The 20,811-nt window shown below is 42.1% G+C and overlaps 1 protein-coding gene across 4 annotated transcripts; it reads left to right on the top strand.

The window, feature by feature from the left end:
• The first annotated feature begins 4,016 nt into the window (after positions 1 to 4,016).
• Positions 4,017 to 20,094, top strand: TMEM183A (transmembrane protein 183A). Of its 4 annotated transcripts, none has more exons than XM_019028950.4 (8): positions 4,017 to 4,240; positions 4,440 to 4,529; positions 5,302 to 5,469; positions 11,445 to 11,604; positions 12,516 to 12,696; positions 15,029 to 15,109; positions 17,354 to 17,509; positions 19,409 to 20,094. In XM_019028950.4, exons 1-8 carry the CDS (start codon positions 4,132 to 4,134, stop codon positions 19,592 to 19,594), a joined length of 1,131 nt encoding a protein of 376 aa, XP_018884495.1. In that variant the 5' UTR covers positions 4,017 to 4,131; the 3' UTR covers positions 19,595 to 20,094. The 4 variants fall into 4 exon arrangements, with proteins under 4 accessions (XP_018884495.1, XP_018884504.1, XP_018884501.1 ...); XM_019028959.4 differs by having other exon boundaries at positions 4,036 to 4,240; positions 11,448 to 11,604; positions 17,362 to 17,509; positions 19,409 to 19,503; XM_019028956.4 differs by having other exon boundaries at positions 4,037 to 4,240; positions 17,362 to 17,509; positions 19,409 to 19,503.
• The last annotated feature ends 717 nt before the right edge of the window (positions 20,095 to 20,811 follow it).

Genomic DNA, 20,811 nt, shown 5'->3' with positions numbered 1-20,811 from the left:
CTTTTCCAATACCTCCAAAGCAATGATTCCCAGGCTTTAGGGTTTCACAGGCTATTAAAATTTGAAAGAAAATTATGACAACCAACATAGATTTGCCATCTTTAAGTTTTCAAGATAAAGGAACCTTAAAAAGCAAACACCTCCTGTGAGCATTTACTATTACTGCAAAATAAATAACAACTTTTTTTTTTTTTTTGAGATGGAGTCTCGCTCTGTCGCCCAGGCTGGAGTGCAGTGGTGCGATCTCGGCTCACTGCAACCTTCGCCTCCTGGGTTCAAGCTATTCTCCTGCCTCAGCCTCCCAAGTAGTTGGGACTATAGTCGCCCGCCACCATGCCCGGCTAATTTTTGTTTTTGTTTGTTTGTTTTTTAGTAGAAACGGGGTTTTACCATGTTGGCCAGGCTGATCTTGAACTCCTGCCCTTGTAATGCACCCGCCTCGGCCTCCCGAAGTGCTGGGAGTACAGGTGTGTGCTACCGTGCCGGGTCTAAAGGACAGTTTAATACCAAAAAAGTAGGGTGGACATAATCTAGAAATATAGCGTTCGAATGCTGTATATATTTATCTGCTGTCCTTGAATTTCCCACTTTTCTGAGGAAAATATTTGAAAACAACATTTTCCTTTCACTTTCTTCCTAATAGCTAGGTTAAGCCACTTGCATTTAAACATAATAACAATTTTAGTAACTTTTACTTGTCTTCCTAGCAAGAACTTGTATCTTCTGGTCTGGAGATTAACAGTGCTATTAATTAAAAATTGTTGCTTTTTAATAAAAGGTGGAATGAAAGAGTAGGATCATTTGTTCCACTATATTGGCCCAAGGACTTAAGAGTCTCAGAGGATTTGCTTAAAATCTTCTCAGTCTAGAAATTTTGAAAGATGAAATAAACAGTTTTGAGGCCGGGCGTGGTGGCTCACGCCTGTAATCCCAGCAGTTTGGGAGGTCGAGGTGGGTGGATCACAAGGTTAGGAGTTCAAGACCAGCCTGGCCAATTTGGTGAAACTCCATCTGTACTAAAAATACAAAAAAATTAGCCAGGCGTGGTGGCGCATGCCTGTAATCCCAGCTACTCGGGAGGCTGAGGCAGGAGAATTGCTTGAATCCGGGAGGCAGAGGTTGCAGTGAGCTGAGATCGTGCCACTGCACTCCAGCCTGGGTGACAGAGTGAGACTCCGTCTCAAAAAAAAAAAAAAAGAAATAAACAGTTTTGGGAACTAGCATTTCTTTCATCCAATGCATTAAAATAGTAATTATACTGCTGAAACATGAGACAACATTCTTGTTAAAACCCAAGTTTTTTATAGTGACATTGTAATAGGGTTTATGTTTCTTGTAACTTTGATTCCCTCCAGAATCTGAATGCCTGAGTGTTTTCAACAGGGTGCCACATGAGTAGAAATCTACATCTATGTGAACCTTGTGAAATTTTTATTACACTTTTTTTTGGTCTTTTTTTTTTTTTTTTTACCTTTTTGTGGAGAATGGGGTCTTGTTGCCCATGCAGGTCTCAAACTCCTGAGCTCAAGTATCCTCCCGCCTCCACCTCCCTAGGTGCTGGGATTACGAGCGTGAGCCACCATACCCGGCCATGAATTTTTTATTGATAACGTTGTGAAATGAGAAGCCTCAGCACTTACCATCTGCATTTTGAACTGGACTACAAACATGAATTACATATAAATAGAAACCTTATTTGAAAGAATTTTCTTTTGTTAACAGTTTATTAGACATTTGTTTCATGTTGTAACTTTAGATAAATTAAATTTGAATATTTCATAATTGTATTCAATTCTCTTCAGCTTCAATTTTAATTCCTAATTGATTCAAGCCTATTAGCAAGACCCCTGGTGGTAGTCTGTTACATAATGTTAGTAAAAGGCCTGAGGTTTTTCTCCTAACAAACTTGGTGCCAGCTCGTTAGACTGAAAATAAGATACTCTCTGGTAGATCCAGCGGATTGGATGCCTGGGTCCTAAGTTTCCCAAGCCAGGGATTATCACCTTTTAGGAGCTGCAAGGAAGTTAGAAGGATAAAGGAGAATAACTTAGGAAACCAAATAACTTCTTATGCGTCGCGGTGGTACTTTTCATGCGCGTCCGTGTGAAGAGACCACCAAACAGGCTTTGTGTGAGCAATAAAGCTTTTAATCACCTGGGTGCAGGCGGGCTGAGTCGGAAAAGAGAGTCAGTGAAGGGAGATAAGGGTGGGGCCGTTTCATAGGATTTGGGCAGATAAAGGAAAATTACAGTCAAAGGGGATTTGTTCTCTGGTGGGCAGGAGTGGGGGTCGCAAGGTGCTCAGTGGGGGAGCTTTTTGAGCCAGGAAAAGACTTTCACAAAGTAATGTCATCACTTAAGGTAATGTCACCACTTAAGGCAAGGACTGGCCATTTTCACTTCTTTTGTGGTGGAATGTCATCAGTTAAGGCGGGGCAGGGCATTTTCACTTTTGTGATTCTTCAGTTACTTCAGGCCATCTGGGCGTACACGTGCAAGTCACCAGGGATGCGGTGGCTTGGCTTGGGCTCAGAGGCCTGATAATACTAGCCCAGGGTCCTGCTTCCTTACAGTTCTGTAATCTTCACTCAGTGACTCGCTTCTGTCTCAATACAAAGGAAAGACGTTATTTTTTCTTTTTATCCTTTTTTTTTTTTGAGGCAGGGTCTCGATCTGTCGCCCAGGCTGGAGCGCAGTGGCGCAATCACGGCCCACTGCAGCCTTGACCTCCTGGACTCAAGTGACCTTCCTGCCTCTGCGATAGTTTTTCATGGATGCTTCTAGTAGTTTTTTGGAGGTATGGTGTGTTAGGAACAAACTGCCCCAAAAAGCTTCTTGGTACTGCCGACACTTCCCCCAAACCTCTCCGTGCTGCCCACCCCTCCCCCTAATGCTCTGCAACTCTTCTCCTTCCCCCAAGCCTCTTTACCTTCTAAGTCCTTATGAAGCCAGCAGACTTCACTTATCAGACCTTGCTGCAATAAACAAACCCCAATTACAAATCATCCGGACCGCACAGGGGAAGGTGATGGGAAGCATAAACAAACTTTACCTACACCCTCCTGTAATAAACGTCACAAGCTAATATGTGGCAAAATTAACCAGCAAACAACCCCAGGGTCTCTCTCCCCCATATAAACCCCTCATTTTGTAAGCTCAGGGGTGCCTCCTCTGTCTGTGGTGGAGCAGCCGTCAGGTTAATAAACTTCCTCGGCTGACCTTGGGTCTCTCTTTCGTCCTTTCTCTCGGCTAACCTTATATGGTGATAGATTGGAAACTTTTTTTTTTTTTTGAGACGGAGTCTTGCTCTGTCGCCCAGGCTGGAGTGCAGTGACCCGATCTCAGCTTACTGCAAGCTCCGCCTCCCGGGTTCATGCCATTCTTCCACCTCAGCCTCCCGAGTAGCTGGGACTACAGGCGCCCGCCACCACGCCAGGCTAATATTTTGTATTTTTAGTAGAGACGGGGTTTCACCGTGTTAGCCAGGATGGTCTCGATCTCCTGACCTCGTGATCCGCCCGCCTCGGCCTTCCAAAGTACTGGGATTACGGGCGTGAGCCACCGCACCCGGCCGATTGGAAACTTTTAAGAACTCCTTCTCCTATTTTGAGAATTCAGAAATTTATTTATAGCTTTCGTAAAATAGAGTGAAGACTCTTACAGACCTATGTTAGACTAGCAGGCGCTCAGTCTCTGTGGTCCGAGATAGAGCACGAAGATGACAGTGTATATGCATTTTGGTGCTGAAGCGGACCTGGAGTGTGGACAGAGGAGTTACTAAGAAGAATCCCGGAGACCAGGATGTAAACTCTCAATTCTAATCAACACAGGTGTGGGCTATGGTTCTGAGACACCATTCATCTCACACGAGGTACGGCGATACCCGACACCACCCAGTACAACAGCTCTCTCTCCACGTGGAACCCGGACCCAGCTTGATTCGCGGGTGCCGGATGATGACGTATCCTTGCACCTGGCGATGATTGGTTCGCGTGGAGAGGCGACGTCCGACAAGGCGACTCGGAACCCGGACCTATGTTCTCGCGAGAGTTAGCGGGCTCCGGAGTGGGATGGCCGCGGAGCCGGGCGGAGCTGGCTTGCGGCTCCCGGGGCCGGCTCTCCGGCCGGAGACATGGCCCGGGGGCCCGGCCCGCTAGGCAGGCCTCGCCCCGATACGGTCGCCATGCCCAAGAGAGGAAAACGACTCAAGTTCCGGGCCCACGACGCCTGCTCCGGCCGAGGTGGGCGAGGGGGGCAGGGGCGCTGAAACATTTTGGGGGCTGGCGGCTGGGAGGGGGCTGGACCGTGCCGAGGTGAGCGCTCGCGTGCCCGCGGCTGGAGGGCGGCTCGGTCCGGGGGCCTGCAGCGAGGAGGAGGTGTTGGCGGGGAAGACGCTGATGAGAGAAGGCCTCTTCCTTGAGGGTTGGTGCTGTGTTGCAGTGACCGTGGCGGATTACGCCAACTCGGATCCGGCGGTCGTGAGGTCTGGACGAGTCAAGAAAGCCGTAGCCAACGCTGTTCAGCAGGAAGGTAAGCTTTGCGCGAGCCTTTAAAGACTCATGCCGCGAAGACAGAACTGGGTATTTTATTTTCTGTTTTTCTTGCAGTCCTTTAGTCGTCTTCCTGTAACCGTGTTTGCTTTCGTTAGTGTTAACTTACATATTGGGGGTGGAGGAGGATTAGTCAAGAGTAGCAGTTTCTGTAGCAGAAATATTTTCTTTCTTTGCGTTTAAAAACATGTTTTGCATACTCTTTAGTTTCCACTGCATTCTTCTTGGTTATTAATCTCTTTGCTGTAGTTCACGTTTTACTCTGCAGTTTGCTTCCTTGTTTAATAACCTTGGAGTGTTCTTTTCCTTTTCCGGTGTTTCTCTTGCTTTCAGTCTGTTTACTCATGGGTCTGAGACTTGTGTTTTATGACACCTACTGCCTCCAGCTCAGGACCAGGATTAAATTGGATTCAATTTGTCTCAAACATTTCTCTGTAGACCTTATGAGAATACAAATCAGCTTTTATCCTGCAGGGTTTATAGTGGAAAAATTGTACACACCTTTTTTCTTCAGGGCTGAAAAAAGGAGTTTCTGCAACTTTGGAGTCAGTTTGCCCATTGCTTTCCTATTTTTTTTTTTTGTATTTAAAATACTAAAATCTTTATTTTTTTTGGTGACAGATTCTCACCTTTCTCTCTCAACGATGTTTTTTTCCCCCCCTTTCCTGAATGGATGCTGATACCTTGGCTAAGTTGTTTGTATTTCTGGGTGGAGCTGTGTGCCATCTCATTCTCCTTTTATTTTCTTCTAGTAAAATCTCTTTGTGGCTTGGAAGCCTCTCAGGTTCCTGCAGAGGAAGCTCTTTCTGGGGCTGGTGAGCCCTGTGACATCATCGACAGCAGTGATGAGATGGATGCCCAGGAGGAAAGCATCCATGAGAGAACTGTCTCCAGAAAAAAGAAAAGCAAGAGACACAAAGGTATGGAGCTTGTTCTCTTTTGGTTTATTAGACCTGCTTGTGGTGTCAAATTGAAGATGTTACTTTCCCAGTAGCACAGGAGGAGATATAAGAGGTGATACCAGGAGAGTTTAAAGAAAACTTGGCTCTCCCTAAGAACCTTGGTAGTGGGACGGGATTTAATACACCTGGGCTTTCTTTTTTCTTTTTGCTTTTGTCTGAATTCGAGAGGGAAAGAGATTAGTACGTGTTAGTAGAGTTCTGGAGCTGCGAACTGGACTCTAGTAGCCCTTCATTGAGAACATGTTATTATCAGGTAAAAACCCATAAGGCAATGTGAAAATAAAAGGCCTTTGCATTTCTGGATTTCTGAATGTGTAAGGAAGCAGAGATGTAACCAAAAAATGTTTTCCGAAATATGTGGATTTTATGTTAACTAGTTTTGTTACACACAAACATAGACATTATCGTGGGCTTTTAAGTGCTCTGCAATTAGTAATGTCTGCTTTATGTCTAATAAGTACTGTGGGAAATATAAAAGTAGGTGATTTTTTTATATCCTAATGGCAGTGAAATGTACACAAATGAAACAAAGAATAATAAACTGATGATAATATAACGTGCCAAACCATCATTCAGATTCTGGGTTTTCCTTCAGACTTAATGAGTCAGAATCTCTTGGGGTGGAACTCAGAATTTTTTTTTTTTTTTTTTTTTTTTTGGAGACACGGTTTTGGTCTCTTGCCTAGGCTGGAGTGTAGTGGAAAGATCATGGCGCACTGCAGCCTTGACTTCCCAGGTTTAAGCGATCCCCCCATCTTAGCCTTTTGAGTAGTTGGGACTACAGGTGCTATGTCATCATGCCTGCTAATTTTTTCTATTTTTTGTAGAGACGGGTCTCACTGTGTTGCCTAGGCTAGTTTTGAGCTCCTGGGCTCAAGCAGTCCACCCACCTTGGCCTCCCAAAGTGCTGAGATTATAGGCATAAGCTACCATGCTTAGCCCAGAATTTTTAAAGCTAAAGTGGTTCCAATGATCAGCTACGTTTAGGTGAAAGCCGATAAATAATGGTGAGGCCAGGCATGGTGGCTCACGCTTGTAATCCCAACACTTTGGGAGGCTGAGGTGGGCAGATCACAAGGTCAGGAGTTCGAGACCAGCCTGGCCATTATGGTGAAACCCTGTCTCTACTAAAAATACAAAAATTAGCTGGGCGTGGTGGTGTGCACCTGTAGTCCCAGCTACCAGGGAGGCTGAGGCAGGAGAATCACTTGAACCTGGGAGGCGAAGGTAGCAGTGAGCCGAGATTGCATTGCGCCACTACATCTCCAGCCTGGCGACAGAGCAAGACTCCGTCTCAAAAAAAAAAAAAAAAATAATAATAATAGTAAATGATGTATGTATTTTTGGTCTCAGATTTACCAGCACTTTCACCTGTACCTGAGAATCAGATAATAGATATTTTTATTTGTTAAAGTATATTGAAGTAATAAGTTAATGAAATTAATGATATGATTGCTTTGGAATTATTCTAGTTATTGTTAGTCATATCCCTCTTTTTCAGGATCCCAAAATTAATACAGGTCGAGCATTCCAAATCTGAAAAGCTCCAAAATTTGAAATTTTTGGAGCAATGACATGATGCTGAAAGGAAATGCTTATTGGAGCACTTTGGATTTCTGATTTTCGATTAGGGCTGCTTGACCAATAAGTACGGTCAAGATATTCCAAAATGCGGGAAAAGCCAAAATCTGAAACACTGCTGGTCCTGAGCATTTCTGATAAGGGATACTCAACCAGTATTGACATTCTTCATACTTCTTTGTCCTTAATTTTTCACTTGAAATCTCTACTTATCACCGTTCTATTAGGGATTTATCTTCTTGTTGTTTTGGACTTGTTCCACAGAATGGCTTTGACTTAAAACAAAAAATTGAGATAAAATTTATTCTTTTAAAGTGTACAATTCAGTGGTTTTAGCATATTCACAGAGTTGTGCAACCATCAACATGGTCTAAGTTTAGAACATTTCCATTACTCTAAAAAGAAACCCCATACTTATTAGCATCCCTTCTCATTCCAAACCCTCCTCCAGCCCTTGGAAACCACTAATCTACTTTCTGTCTCTACAGATTTACCTATTCTGACATTTCATGTAAATGGAATCATACAATATATAGTCTTTTGCATGTAGCTTCTTTCATTTAGCATAATGTTTTCAAGGTTCATCCATACTATGCGTGTATCAGTATCTCATTCTTTTTTATTCCTTTTTATTTGGCTGCTATGAATAATGCTGCTGTGAACATTCATGGACAACTTTTTCTGTGGACATAGGTTTTTTTAGTTTTGGTTAGATAGGAGTGAAATTGCTGGGTTATACAGAAACTCTATGTTTAACTTTTTGGGGAATTGCCAAACTGTTTTCCAAAGTGCGTGCATCGTTTTATATTTCCACCAGCAGTGTATAAGAGTTCCAGTTTCTCTACATCCTTATCAACACTTGTTATTGTCTGACTTTTTAAATTATAGTGGATGTGGATTGGTATCTATCTCCTTGTGGTTTTGATTTGCATTTCCCTGATGGCTAATGATATTTGCCCATTTTTAAATTGGGTTATCTTATTATTATTATTTTTTTATTTTTTGAGATGGAGTTTCACTCTTGTTGACCAGGCTGGAGTGCAATGTCGTGATTTCGGCTCACTGCAACCTCTGCCTCCCGGGTTCAAGCGATTCTCCTACCTCAGCCTCCCAAGTAGCTGGGATTACAGGCATGCGCCACCACGCACAGCTAATTTTTTGTAATTTTTAGTAGAGATGGGATTTCTCCATATTGGTCAGGCTGGTCTCGAACTCCAGACCTCCGGTGATCCACCTGCCTCAGCCTCCCAAAGTGTTGGGTTTACAGGTGTGAGCCACCGCACCCGGCTATCTTTTTATTATTGAATTGTAAGACTTCTTTATCTATTCAGATTACTAGTCACTTATCAGATACATGATTTATGGCTTACAGGCACTTAACCATAATTCATATTTTACTTCCTTATTCTACTTTACCTCCATTAGTTTTCTCCATTCCATCAGACTGGTCTTTTTTTTTTTCTTTTTAAATTTCTTTTTATTTTATTGTTTTAGCAGGTATAATGTATTTTTCTTCTTTTTTTAAAAGCCTTTTTTTAAATGAAACATGTAGAAGAAGAGAGAATAGTCTGATTATAACTCCATATAACTATTCCCTGCTTCAACAATGATCAACTCATGGCTATTAAAAAGTTTTTTTTCTCTTTTTTTAATTAACATTTTGTTTTTATATGCTGTCAACTCACGGCCATTTTTACTTCAACCATTATCCGCCACTCCATCACACACACACACACACACACACACACGGTTATTTTGAAACAATTTCCAGATATACCATCATCATCTCTGTAAATATTTTAGTAGTTATCTTTTTAAAAATACCGTTATCACATCTAAAAGACTTAACAGTAATTTCTCAATGTTATTAAAATCTTGTTAGACTTTTCTGTTTACTGTTCTCACATGTTTTGCTTTTCTGAGTCCCTTGGTTTCATGTTAGCACTTACTCACTTGACATGCTTTTCCTCTTAACCTATGCCTATCAAAATTCTTCCTATCCTTCATGATTTATCTCCATGAAGCTTTTATTTACTGATTCTATTTCCTTCATTTTGAAAGCTCTTAATAATTATGTATAAAACACTGACAATTCTTCATTATTTACTAAATTTTGTCTCTAAAGACAGAAAATTTGTAATAGCACTCTGCTTTGTAAAAGTCCTTATGGGTCTCAGTAGAGGAAATTTTTGTTTGTTTTTTTGGTTTTTGTTTTGGTTTTTTGAGATAGGGACTCACTCTGTTGCCCAGGCTGGATTGCAGTGGTGCAGTCATGGCTCACTGCAGCCTTGACATCCTGGGCTTGATTGATCCTTGCACCTCAGCCTCCTGAGTAGCTGAGACTACAGGCATGCACCACCATGGCTGGCTAATTTTTAAGTTTTTTGTAGAGACTGTGTTGCCCAAGCCGATCTCGAACTCCTGGGCTCAAGCCATCCTCTCACCTTGGCCTCCCAAAGTGTTGAGATTACAGGCATAAGCCACTGCACTCAGCCACAATAGAGGAAATTTTAATAGTCGTTTGCCTTCTCTTTCAAAGAGAGAAGAGGTAATGTGGGAGAAAGTGGGGCCTAGACATTGGTAGACTGTGTCTTGCATGATTGCTAGAGATTATAAGAAGGATAAGAATTAGAAAAGATGATGATGTTTTAGACATATTGGGTCTCTGTTGTGAAGAACCTAACCAAATAACCTGATCTAATCATAGAGCTGTAGGAAGCAGTTAGCTAGAAAAGTGGGGGCAACTTTGGGGAGATGGTGTAGGGGCTTTTTCCCCAGGAAGGAAGAAAGCTGGTCATTTTAGGATAGTTCTATGACTAGGTTTGAAATAAGGGTTAAGGTTAGGATTAGCTCAGATTCAGGTATCTTTACAAAGCATGTGTATTACCTGAACCTGAGAAGTATAGTGGACATCAAGGTCAAGAGAATTAATGCTAATGAGTTCTAAAGAAGGAAGAGATAGGGACACTTTTTTTTTTTTTTTTTTTTGAGATGGAGTTTCACTCTGTCGCCCAGGCTGGAGTGCAGTGGCGCTATCTTGGCTCACTGCAAGCTCCGCCTCCTGGGTTCACGCCATTCTCCTGCCTCAGCCTCCCAAGTAGCTGGAACTACAGGCAGCTGCCACCACGCCCGGCTAATTTTTTTGTATTTTTTAGTAGAGACGGGGTTTCACCATGTTAGCCAGGATGGTCTTGATCTGCTGACCTCGCGATTCGCCCGCCTCGGCCTCCCAAAGTGTTGGGATTACAGGTGTGAGCCACCGCGCCCGGCCTAAGTGCCATCTCAGCTCACTGCAACCTCCACCTCCTGGTTCAAGCGATTTTCCTGCCTCAGTCTCCCAAGTAGCTGGATTACAGGCACGTGCCACCACGCCCAGCTAATTTTTGTATTTTTAGTAGAGATGGAGTTTCACCATGTTGGCCAGGATGGTCTCGATCTCTTGACCTCGTGATCTGCCTGCCTTGGCCTCCCAAAGTGCTGGGATTACAGGCATGAGCCACTACACCCGGCCTCCCTATACCATCTTAAAGTCAATTTTGTTTTTTTTCCTGACTGAAAATGTTTAGTGGGTGGAGACTTAAAGAGAAGCCATGAGCAGGGCTTAATAGCGTAAAGCTGGAATTCAGAGTCAGAAAATCTTGGTTCTATTTCCCTTGACTGAGTGGCAAGGTTTTGTTTTCTTATTAGTAAAATGGGCGCAATAATATTTTTCTTATTCCATTGAAGAATTATTAGAGTTGAATGATACAATGTGTGCAAAGGCACTTTTGAAACTTTAAAATGATGGTCAGGTGCAGTGGCTCACGCCAGTAATCTCAGCACTTTGGGAGGCCAAGGCGGGTGGATCACTTGAGGCCAGGAGTTCGAGACCAGCCTGGTCAACATGGTGAAACCCCATCCCTACTAAAAATACAAAAATTTGCTGGGTGCGGTGGAGTGTGCCTGTAGTCCTAACTGCTCTGGTGGCTGAGGCATGAGAATTGCTTGAAACCAGGAGGCGGAGGTTGTACTGAGCTGAGATTGCACCACTGCATTCTAGCCTGGGCACCACTGCATTCCAGCCTGGGCAACAGAGTGAGACTCTGTCTCAAAAAAAAAAGTTAAACTTCAAAATGGTATTGCCAATAGTTGTTAAATAAAGGCCTTAAGAACAAAACCTATTTACTTGGGCAACAGGAGGTAAAAGTTTCCAGCAGCTAGGATGAGCAGGAAATGATAAGTTTGAGGGGTTTCCTTGGACCTATTTAAAACCATTTTCTTAACTGTGCAATCAATCCTTGGGAGAAATGAAATTATCGAGTATCTTTAGATATGGTATAGAAGATCAGAGATTATTCTTTTTTCTGTTTCAGAAGAACTGGACGGGGCTGGAGGAGAAGAGTATCCCATGGATATTTGGCTATTGCTGGCCTCGTATATCCGTCCTGAGGACATTGTGAATTTTTCCCTGATTTGTAAGAATGCCTGGACTGTCACTTGCACTGCTGCCTTTTGGACCAGGTTGTACCGAAGGTGCGACCACAGAGAGCTCACTCTTTTATCTGTGTGGCTGATTTCATTACTGTTTGTGATTTGGAGCTACTCACTGGATGGTGACCTCTTTTCACTTTCTCTACTCCATGTCTGGGCATGACCCAGCTTTGGACTCCTTGAGCCCCTCTCTAATTTAAATTTGATATTATTAATTATCCAGGTAATTGTCTTCCGTGTGGTTGCCTCCTTCCCCACTCCAGTATCCACTTTCAGCAAAACGTCTTGCTTCAAGTCCCAGATAGAAGAGTCTTTGACTTTTCTTCAGATGCTTATTTTAGCTAGAATGTTTAAAGCTACAGATGCCTATCTGCTCATCTTTCCAGCTGGATTAGGTGTTGCTTAGATTTGCTAGTTGTCTTTAAGTATTACACAGTTTTTGTATTCATGCAGCCTTATGTATAGTTGTAGTGGTGAGGAGTAGGTAAATTATGTGATTAGTAAAAGGGCTAGTTTTTGATGCTAGGTGTGGAAGTGTAGTGACAATTGTAAACTGTCAGGCTGTGGTGGGAAGGAATGTTGAAGTAGAAAGGAGTAGAGAACTCACTGTGAGATCTGACTGGAGAACCTGGTGGGTCTTCTCCAGTATAGGTTCCTCCAGGACAGGTTCTTTTTGAGCAGCTAAAGCATAATATACTGATACCAATTCAGAGTTTGCTCTTTTGTTCAGTGAAAAAGTGAGGACTTCAACTTTAAAAATGGATGGAGAACTGCAGGATTACAAGGCAAAGACGTAAAAGTCGCCAAGAGGTCAAGTAGCACTGGGGACAAGCTATCTACTGGCCGGTGGAATAGTGCAGTAAAGTTCATACAGAGACCAGGAGTCTTAGAAAACTGACCTAGAGCAGGAGAGACTGGTCACATATTGGTAGGAGTAATGTGTCATGTTTCAGGCACTACACGCTGGATGCTTCCCTGCCTTTGCGTCTGCGACCAGAGTCAATGGAGAAGCTGCGCTGTCTCCGGGCTTGTGTGATCCGATCTCTGTACCATATGTATGAGCCATTTGCTGCTCGAATCTCCAAGAATCCAGCCATTCCAGAAAGCACCCCCAGCACATTAAAGAATTCCAAAGTAAGTGAGAATTTGTGTTGGGGTTTGACTAATGGACTCTTGTATGGTAGGCCTGTTATCATGGCTTGTCTCCAGCTTCCTTGATGGGGAGGGGTGTAGGTCCCAGGCTGCTAGGGGACTAATGTAAACTTCAGGGCTCAGAAATTTCACTTCTCCAAGACCTTTCTGCTGTGCTGGCTGGCTTATCTTACCTTAAAGCTTTCTGGTGCTTTTAGTGTATTCCTTATTCTTTTTATTTTAATGTATTTGCATACATTGTACATTGGACCACTCTAGATATAATGGTTTTGATGGTTTGGGCTAGGAAGAGCATAACTCAAATGGTAGATGTATGCTGTAATTTTTAAGAGGGGCTTTAAATCACAGTACAGAGGTATAACATGAACATCTCACTATTTTTCTCTTTCTAATGCAACCTTGACATCAGGGATTCCCCTTTATTGTTGACCTCCTTAAGGATTCTGGTGTAGACTTGACTTCTGTAGCATTTGGAAGTGCCCTGTGCCAGGCTATTGCCAGGCTCTGGTAGGTCATCTCATAGACTATAAGGTACCCTGATTCATAAACCTTAGTTCTCTCAAGTTCTTTCTGTGTTCTAGGTTCTTTTTATCTCAGGATTTCCCTGATATTTTATATTCATATATTTATATTCAAGTTTCTGTCATTCTTCTGATTTGTAAATATGTCTACTAGCCTTTGGTCCACTCTCTCTTTTTCTCCTACCCGATGAAATTACTAAATCACCTTTGGCAAACAAGGTTACTCTGTTCCTACCCCAAATCTGATGTTCCATAGCATTTCCCATTCTCTTGTAGTTTGTTTTTATGGTATTCCACATTATATAATGATTCTTCTCCCCTAGTTTAGCTCTAGGGTGATCATATCCTACCTGATACATATTAATTAAAAGGGTACTTTTGATTTCAAGATTATCAAGGTTCCCCCCAGCCTTGTAAACTGAGGTGGTCAGGGCTGTTGGATGAGCTCAATTTAATATCATGCTAACTGGTGGATTTAGAGAAGGAGTACAATGCCAGGAGAGTAGGATTTCACCCAGCAGCTGCTTCTGCTTGTAATATGAGTGGACAGTGTATCTTCTCACATTTACAGTGTCCCTTTCCCCCAAAACATTTGATAGTATCAGATTAACTGTGGTGAGCATGGGGATCATCCCAAAGTTAGCCATGCCAGGAGTGAATCAATTGCTGGGGGCAGAGCAGCATTGGGCAAACTCCTCATGCTTGACACATCTTAGCGGCTCCAGTGCACAATGCAAGTGCTACTGCCTAAATTCTAAAATACCCCTATCTTCATATTCTTATCATTGTCTATTAATTTTTTTAAAATGGACTGTAAAAAGCCAAAGTAGAATGAAAACTAAGGTCTTAATCCAGATAGTAAGCCCAGGCCATCTGGCTGCTGCTTTTGTGCCTTGTTAGAGATCTTCTGAAGAGGGTATGGGGCCTGCAGTGGCAGGTATCCCGTGCATGGCCTTGCCACTTGTATACCCATGATTGCGTGGCATTCAGGGAGTTGCCAGCATGCCTAAAGGAAGTTGTCCCATGTTTCTGGACTCCAGCTTTTCGTATTTGATTCCCCCTCTCTCTCTTTTCAGTAGCATAGCTTGTGTGGGACACTGGAGCCGTTGTGATGGCAGCAGAAGTGTTTTCCCCTTAAAGCCAAGCCCATTAATTTTGATGGAACAGCAGGACGTACAGGGCATGTCTGAAGGGCAGGACAGCTGGCACGGCGGACGACCCACCCCTTATCCCCTGGGAGGTACTTCACTTCTTGTGCTTAACCCTAGCTGTAGCCTGACTTTCACTGAGCGGCTTATTCTAGACAGAATTCAGCCTAGCTCTGTAGTTTCCTTACTGGCTGTCTGCTCCCGGTCCTGAGCAGTTTGCTTCTATTATAGGGCCAGCCCTCTCTGCCTACCTTATGGCCTTGTATCATCTTGCCTGGTGGCTGCTGGCTCTCCTTACATTTTAATGTAGAGGATTAGCCTGCTGAATCAGAGAGGATGCTCCAGTCTCTAGATACTATGTTTCTGTCTTTGAAGATAAGAACAATAGGAGTTGATGTCAGTAGCCTCTGAGGTTGACTTATATTGGTCCCTCCTGTCCTTATTGAACAGCCCTGGGATTGTCCGTTTTTATGTTGCACCAGTGTCAACTTGGGGGTCTATCTGTGCCGAAGTAAAATCTCAGCATTGGGACCGTGGCTGGCTTTAGAGCTGTCAAACAGAAAGGTTTTTGGTGATTATTTTGGTTGTAGTGTATTTTGATTTTTTTCTTTTTCTTTTTCTTGGTTTATTTTTACTTTCTTGTAGTGCTTACTTTTCTGGTGCAGAAAGATTGTTGGGAACAGACAGGAACCAATGTGGGAATTCAACTTCAAGTTCAAAAAACAGGTACGTGGTCTTCTCTTTGTTTTTCAGATAATACCTTGTTCTAAGAGATTTCCCTAGATATCTTTCTTAGTCTGTTTGTGCTGCTATAACAGTACCACAGATTCTGGGTAACTTAAAAAGAACGAACTTTATTTCTTAACAGTTCTGGAGGCTGGGAAGTCCAAGATCAAGGTGCTTGCAGGTTTGGTGTTTGGTGAGGGCCTGGTCCCTTTGCTTCCAAGATGGTGTCTGATTGCATCCTTCAGAGGGGAGGAACACTTTGTCCTCACATGGTGGAAGGTGGAATGCCAAAAGGGGCTGAACCTAGTGTGAAGACTCTCTTATAAAGGCCTTAATCCCATTCATGAGAGAGGGCCTCCCCAGTAGGTCACCTCCTAAAGGCCCTACCTCTTAATGCTATTGTGTTGGAGATTAAGTGTCCACATGAATTTTGGAGGAGACACAAACATTCAAATAATAACACTAGGCATGAAATTGCCTGACTAAAACAGTATACAGCCTAAAAATCCAAAATCTGAAATGCCTCATAATCTGGAACTTTCTGAGTGGCAACATGATGCTCAAAGGAAATGCCTATTGGAGCATTTTGGATTTTGGGTTTGTGGATTTCAGATGCTCAACTGGTATAATGCAAATATTCCAAAATCTGAAAAAATGGGGAACACTTCTGGCCCCAAGCGTTTTGGATAAGGGATACTTAATCCGAAATGCCATGAAAACAAAAGGTAAGAGGAACTATGCTGTATTGAAAGACAAGGATAACAACCTACTGCAAAGAGTAAATCTTGAGTGGATCCTGGATAAGGGAACAAAGCTATAAAAGACATTTTGAGGCAATTTAGGAAATCAGAATGTGCTATGGATAAGATGAAATAATTGTTAATTTTCTTATGGGTGATAATGATAATGTGGTTATATGTAAGTGTATGCTGAATTATTTAAAAGTGAAGTATAAATGTTAAGAGAACATATTAAGAGAATAGTTCCCAAAAGATTAATTGCAGTTACAGGATAGTGGAAGTCTTAAGTCACCTTTACTTTGTCAATATATTTATATATTATTTAAGCTTATTTACCATTAAAAAAAGCTTTCATTGTGGAAGGAGGAGCCTCATGTATTTCTGAACGTAAGCCTAAGAGACAGAGAAGACAAATTACATGAACTCTCCAGTTGCCAAGCCAATGAAAATTTTTTAAAACCTGGAAAAATTATGCCAGAGGCACATATATTGTTTACTAATCTGATTACTGTCCAAGCCTTGAATAGTGAGAGTATTACTCAAAGGACACCTGTATTATTAGGTGTAATTATGATCACCCTATATTCTTATGTGGAATTATGAGCAGATATGGCAATAGGTTTATGGGTTTCTCTCTCACTATGCATATGAAACCCATAAACTCATTAGTAAGTAGAGGAGACAGGTGAAAACACATGGAATGGGGTGGGGTGGGGGGGGGTGCGGGGATGGGGTGGGGAGGGAGATGTTTTCACTTGTCTCCTCTACTTAGTATCTCACTGATGAGACACAAATACTATGAATTAGTCTCACGTGATGGCAGGTGGGTTACAGATAAGTTTGTAATTAAAGTAAACCTTATTTTCCTATTGATTTATTTCAAAAACATGGTTCTGGGGAAGAATTTTAGTTCTGATATCTTGCATTTAATAAGATCTGCACAGTCTGTGATATCCATTAGACACTGGTAGAAAGTCCACCATAGACCTTTCTGAGAAGGGATTGAGAGGCAGTCTTAGTGGTGAAATGTGACTAGAAGCAGACACTAGGATTACTGCAGGAAAGTGAATGCCGAGATTTTCCTTTAGTTCCGAGACTTGTGATTCTTTTGTTTTATGGTGTCTGGAATTAGGTGGCCACTTCTGCTTCCATCCCTTTTGTGCAGCAGATGTTCTTTGGAGTCTGACAAGTTACAAGGAATTTGCAGTCTTTCAAACATTGTAGAACCTCTGGTAGAGGCTGTAAGTTTCCATTTCTTGTCAGATGGCAAGGAATACCATCTAACCGAAGCATAAACCCATTGCCACATTTGCTCATCCAAATGTATTTCCCCTTCTTTCAAAGGGTAGGTTTTCTTTGATCTCTGTATAGAAACATGTATAAAGAGAGAAGATAAAAGTGTATCTCACTAGCTTTAGTTGAGCCATAGGATTTTCTTTGGTGGACTCTTAGAGCCATATAATGTTTCTTCTAAGCCATTGGATTAATTCTCAGTTCTCTTCAGTCCCCTAGGTTAAAGAGCAAGTGTACAGGAGGATTGCAGCCTCCCGTTCAGTACGAAGATGTTCATACCAATCCAGACCAGGATTGCTGCCTACTGCAGGTCACCACCCTCAATTTCATCTTTATTCCGATTGTCATGGGAATGATATTTACTCTGGTAAGTGGGGACTCAGGATGTCATTCTCAGCTCCTTTTTTTTTTTTTCATTCTGAAAGGAGGTGAACCGCAGCTCTTTTTTTTTTTTTTTTTTTTTAAAGAGACGTGGTCTCACTCTGTCACTCAGGCTGAAGTGCAGTGATGGAATCATCACTCACTGCAACCTCAAAACTCCTGGGCTTAAGCTATCCTCTTGCTTCAACCTCCCAAGTAGTTAGGACTACAGGTGTGCGCCACCACCCCTAGCTAATTTTTATTTTTTGTTGCAATGGGTGTCTCACAGCGTTGCTGAGGCTTGTCTCAGACTCCTAGCCTCAAGCAGTTCTTCCACGTTGGCCTCTCAAGTGCTGAGATTATAGGTGTGAGCCACTGCATTCAGCTTTTTTATAGATTTTTGCTATATCTGAGGTTTGAAGGATATTTGTAAATTTAACCATGAAGGAAGGTATCTTTTTTCAAAAAAAAAGTTTGAACTCAGTCCTGTATATTAGCAACAGACAGATTTGTGGAGACATTAATTATATCTGAGAGTATTTTACCTTGTTTCCTTCTTTGTAGGAAAGGGAATGTTTTTGCATTTTCATATGTAGTGATGATTAATGATTGAGAAACATTATCCTATTAGGAAGAATGATGAGATATATACATGGGCACTGTATGTCAGGACCTTGAGGCATGCATATGGGGTTACAAATGGGATATTAAAATACAGGGTGACCAGCTCAGCTCTGTCCTTTGTGTGATATTATCAGTGTTCAAGGCTTGGCCGGTAATTAGTAAACAACGTATGTGCCTCTGGCATATTTTTACAGGTTTTAAAAATTTTTCATTGGCTTGGCAACTGGAGAGTTCATGTAATTTGTCTTCTCTGTATCTTAGGCTTACGTTCAGAAATACATGAGGTTCCGCTTCCACAATGAAAGTAGCTTTTTTTTAAATGGTAAATGACTTTAAATAATACATAAATATAGTGACAAAGTAAAGGTGACTTAGACTTCCACTATCCTGTAACTGCAATTAATCTTTTGGGAACTGTTCCCTTAATGTGTCTGTTAATATGTATATACTCTCTCTCTCTCAAATAATTTTGTATAATTGAGATTGTGTCATATATACAGTTTTGTTTTGTTTTTTTTTGAGATGGAGTCTCGCTCTGTAGTCCGTGCTGGAGTGCCGTGGTGCGCAGTCTCGGCTCCCTGCAACCTCTGTCTCCTGGTTTCAAGTGATTCTCCTGCCTCCGCCTCCCAAGTAGCTGGGATTACAGGTGCCTGCCACCACACCCAGCTAATTTTTGTATTTTTGGTAGAAATGGGGTTTGCTCAGGCTGGTCTCAAACTCCTGACCTCAGACAATCTGCCTGCCTTAGCCTCCCAAAGTGCTCATTAGGGAGGCTTTCTTTAGCATAGTTTAAACGTGAAGCTGAGAAGGCCTTATAAAATTCTCCTTAATTTTTTATATCTTTAAAGTTGGCTGGGCGTGGTGGCTCATGCCTGTAATCCCAGCACTTTGGGATTACAGGTGGGCAGATCACTTGAGGTCAGGAGTTTGAGACCAGCCTGGCCAACATGGCAAAACCCTGTCTCTATTAAAAATACAAAAATTAGCCGGTCATGGTGGTGCATGCCTATATTCCTGGCTACTTGGGAGGCTGAGGCACAAGAATCGTTTGATCCTGGGAGGCGGAGGTTGCAGTGAGCCGAGATCACATCACTGCACTACAGCCTGGGCAACAGAACGAGGTCCTTTCTCAAAAAAAAAAAAAAAGGTGTTTGTGTTATAATTTAGAGATTAATCTTGTCGCCTAGCCAGTATAAATTAGTCTGGACTATTTCATTTCAGAGTGAGCTCTTGGAAACCAAGGTTGTGTAAGTTGGATACTGAATTTGCTTTTCCATTTCAGTTTACTATCAATGTGAGCACGGACATGCGGCATCATCGAGTGAGACTTGTGTTCCAAGATTCCCCTGTCCATGGTGGTCGGAAACTGCGCAGTGAACAGGGTGTGCAAGTCATCCTGGACCCAGTGCACAGCGTTCGGCTCTTTGACTGGTGGCATCCTCAGTACCCATTCTCCCTGAGAGCGTAGTTACTGCTTCCCATCCCTTGGGGGCAGCCTCGAGTGTAGTCCATTAGTAATCAGATTCCAGTTTGGACAGGGTGGCTGGATTGTATATCTCGTTAGTAATGTACATGCTCTTCAGGTTCTAGGGCTCCTGTTAGGGGAGGGAGAAATGTTGAATCAAAAGGGAAAACAACTACTATGATTTATAAACATATTTTAATGTAAAAATTTGCATTTAAAAGGAGTGGCCCTGTTATCTGTGTTAAAACCCCATTTGGTGCTATTGAGTTTGTTCTTTATTCTTTTATCCCAGTGAAAATTGTTGATCTTGCTGTAGGGAAAAATTAAACTCTTTGAATCTCCAAACAAGGAAGTTTCAGCATTCCCTTATGGATCAGAGGAACCTTAGAGGCCTGAAATTGTTGCTTCCAGTTTAGCTGCCCCTCAAATTCAAGTGAATATTTTCCCTTCTCCCTTTACCCTTCTCCAGAAATAAAGCAGGTGACAGGGTTTTCAGAATCTTACCAGATTGACTTGTGTATCTTTTTTAAAAAATAATTTGTGATATTTATTGCATACATTTTTTGCCAGTTTTGGATTTTAGGTATTTTTTTTGCATGAGGCTGATAATGGTGATGATGACTTTATACCCTTGGTACTATACTAGGAACTTTACATAGTATCTCTACTTCTCACAGTCTTGCAAAGTAGGTGATATTATTCCCATTTTATAGTTGAGAAAACGGAATTAGTGACTTTACCTATAACACCAGTAAATGCAGAGCCAAGATTCTGACCCAGGTCTTTTTGTTGTACCATAAGTTTAAAAGATGAGTCTCATTTTTCTTGTGGTAGATGGTGGTAAAAAGGAGTAGGCAGAGTGTACATAGATAAAAAAAGTAAAAGGGTAAGTAAAAAATTGATTGTGGTATATCTTATTCTAATCAGCCGAAAAAGTGTAGAAGATTGATGAAATGATCTTTTAAATATGTATTTCTGAATAAAATGTAAAACCAAGAAAGTTATTTCAGGAAGGATAGTGACCCTTTCATTGAACTGTTAGAAGGGCATTTATTAGGCTAAACCGTCATTAACAAAATGCATTGCATGTTGAAACCAGCCTCTTGAACCATAAGCACTTAGCGACTTTGCTCTGCCCTGTACTGTGCTGCTTCTGCTGTCATCCCGTGTGCCTACAGAAGCCTGGTCTTCCGTCCATGCAGAAATGCTTATGTCTTCCT

This window comes from Gorilla gorilla, chromosome 1, assembly GCF_029281585.2.
Source record: "Gorilla gorilla gorilla isolate KB3781 chromosome 1, NHGRI_mGorGor1-v2.1_pri, whole genome shotgun sequence".
NCBI classification, from domain to species: Eukaryota; Metazoa; Chordata; class Mammalia; order Primates; family Hominidae; genus Gorilla; species Gorilla gorilla.
Note: the sequence above shows the minus strand (reverse complement) of the source record. Positions and strands in the feature narration are given on the sequence as shown.

Excerpts from the sequence above, each read along its gene's own strand:
- TMEM183A (XM_019028950.4), top strand. The coding sequence starts at position 4,132 with ATGGCCCGGGGGCCCGGCCCGCTAGGCAGGCCTCGCCCCGATACGGTC. Across the intron at positions 11,605-12,515 it reads TGGACCAGGTTGTACCGAAG|GCACTACACGCTGGATGCTT; the intron begins GTGCGACCACAG and ends GTCATGTTTCAG. Across the intron at positions 12,697-15,028 it reads GCACATTAAAGAATTCCAAA|TGCTTACTTTTCTGGTGCAG; the intron begins GTAAGTGAGAAT and ends ACTTTCTTGTAG.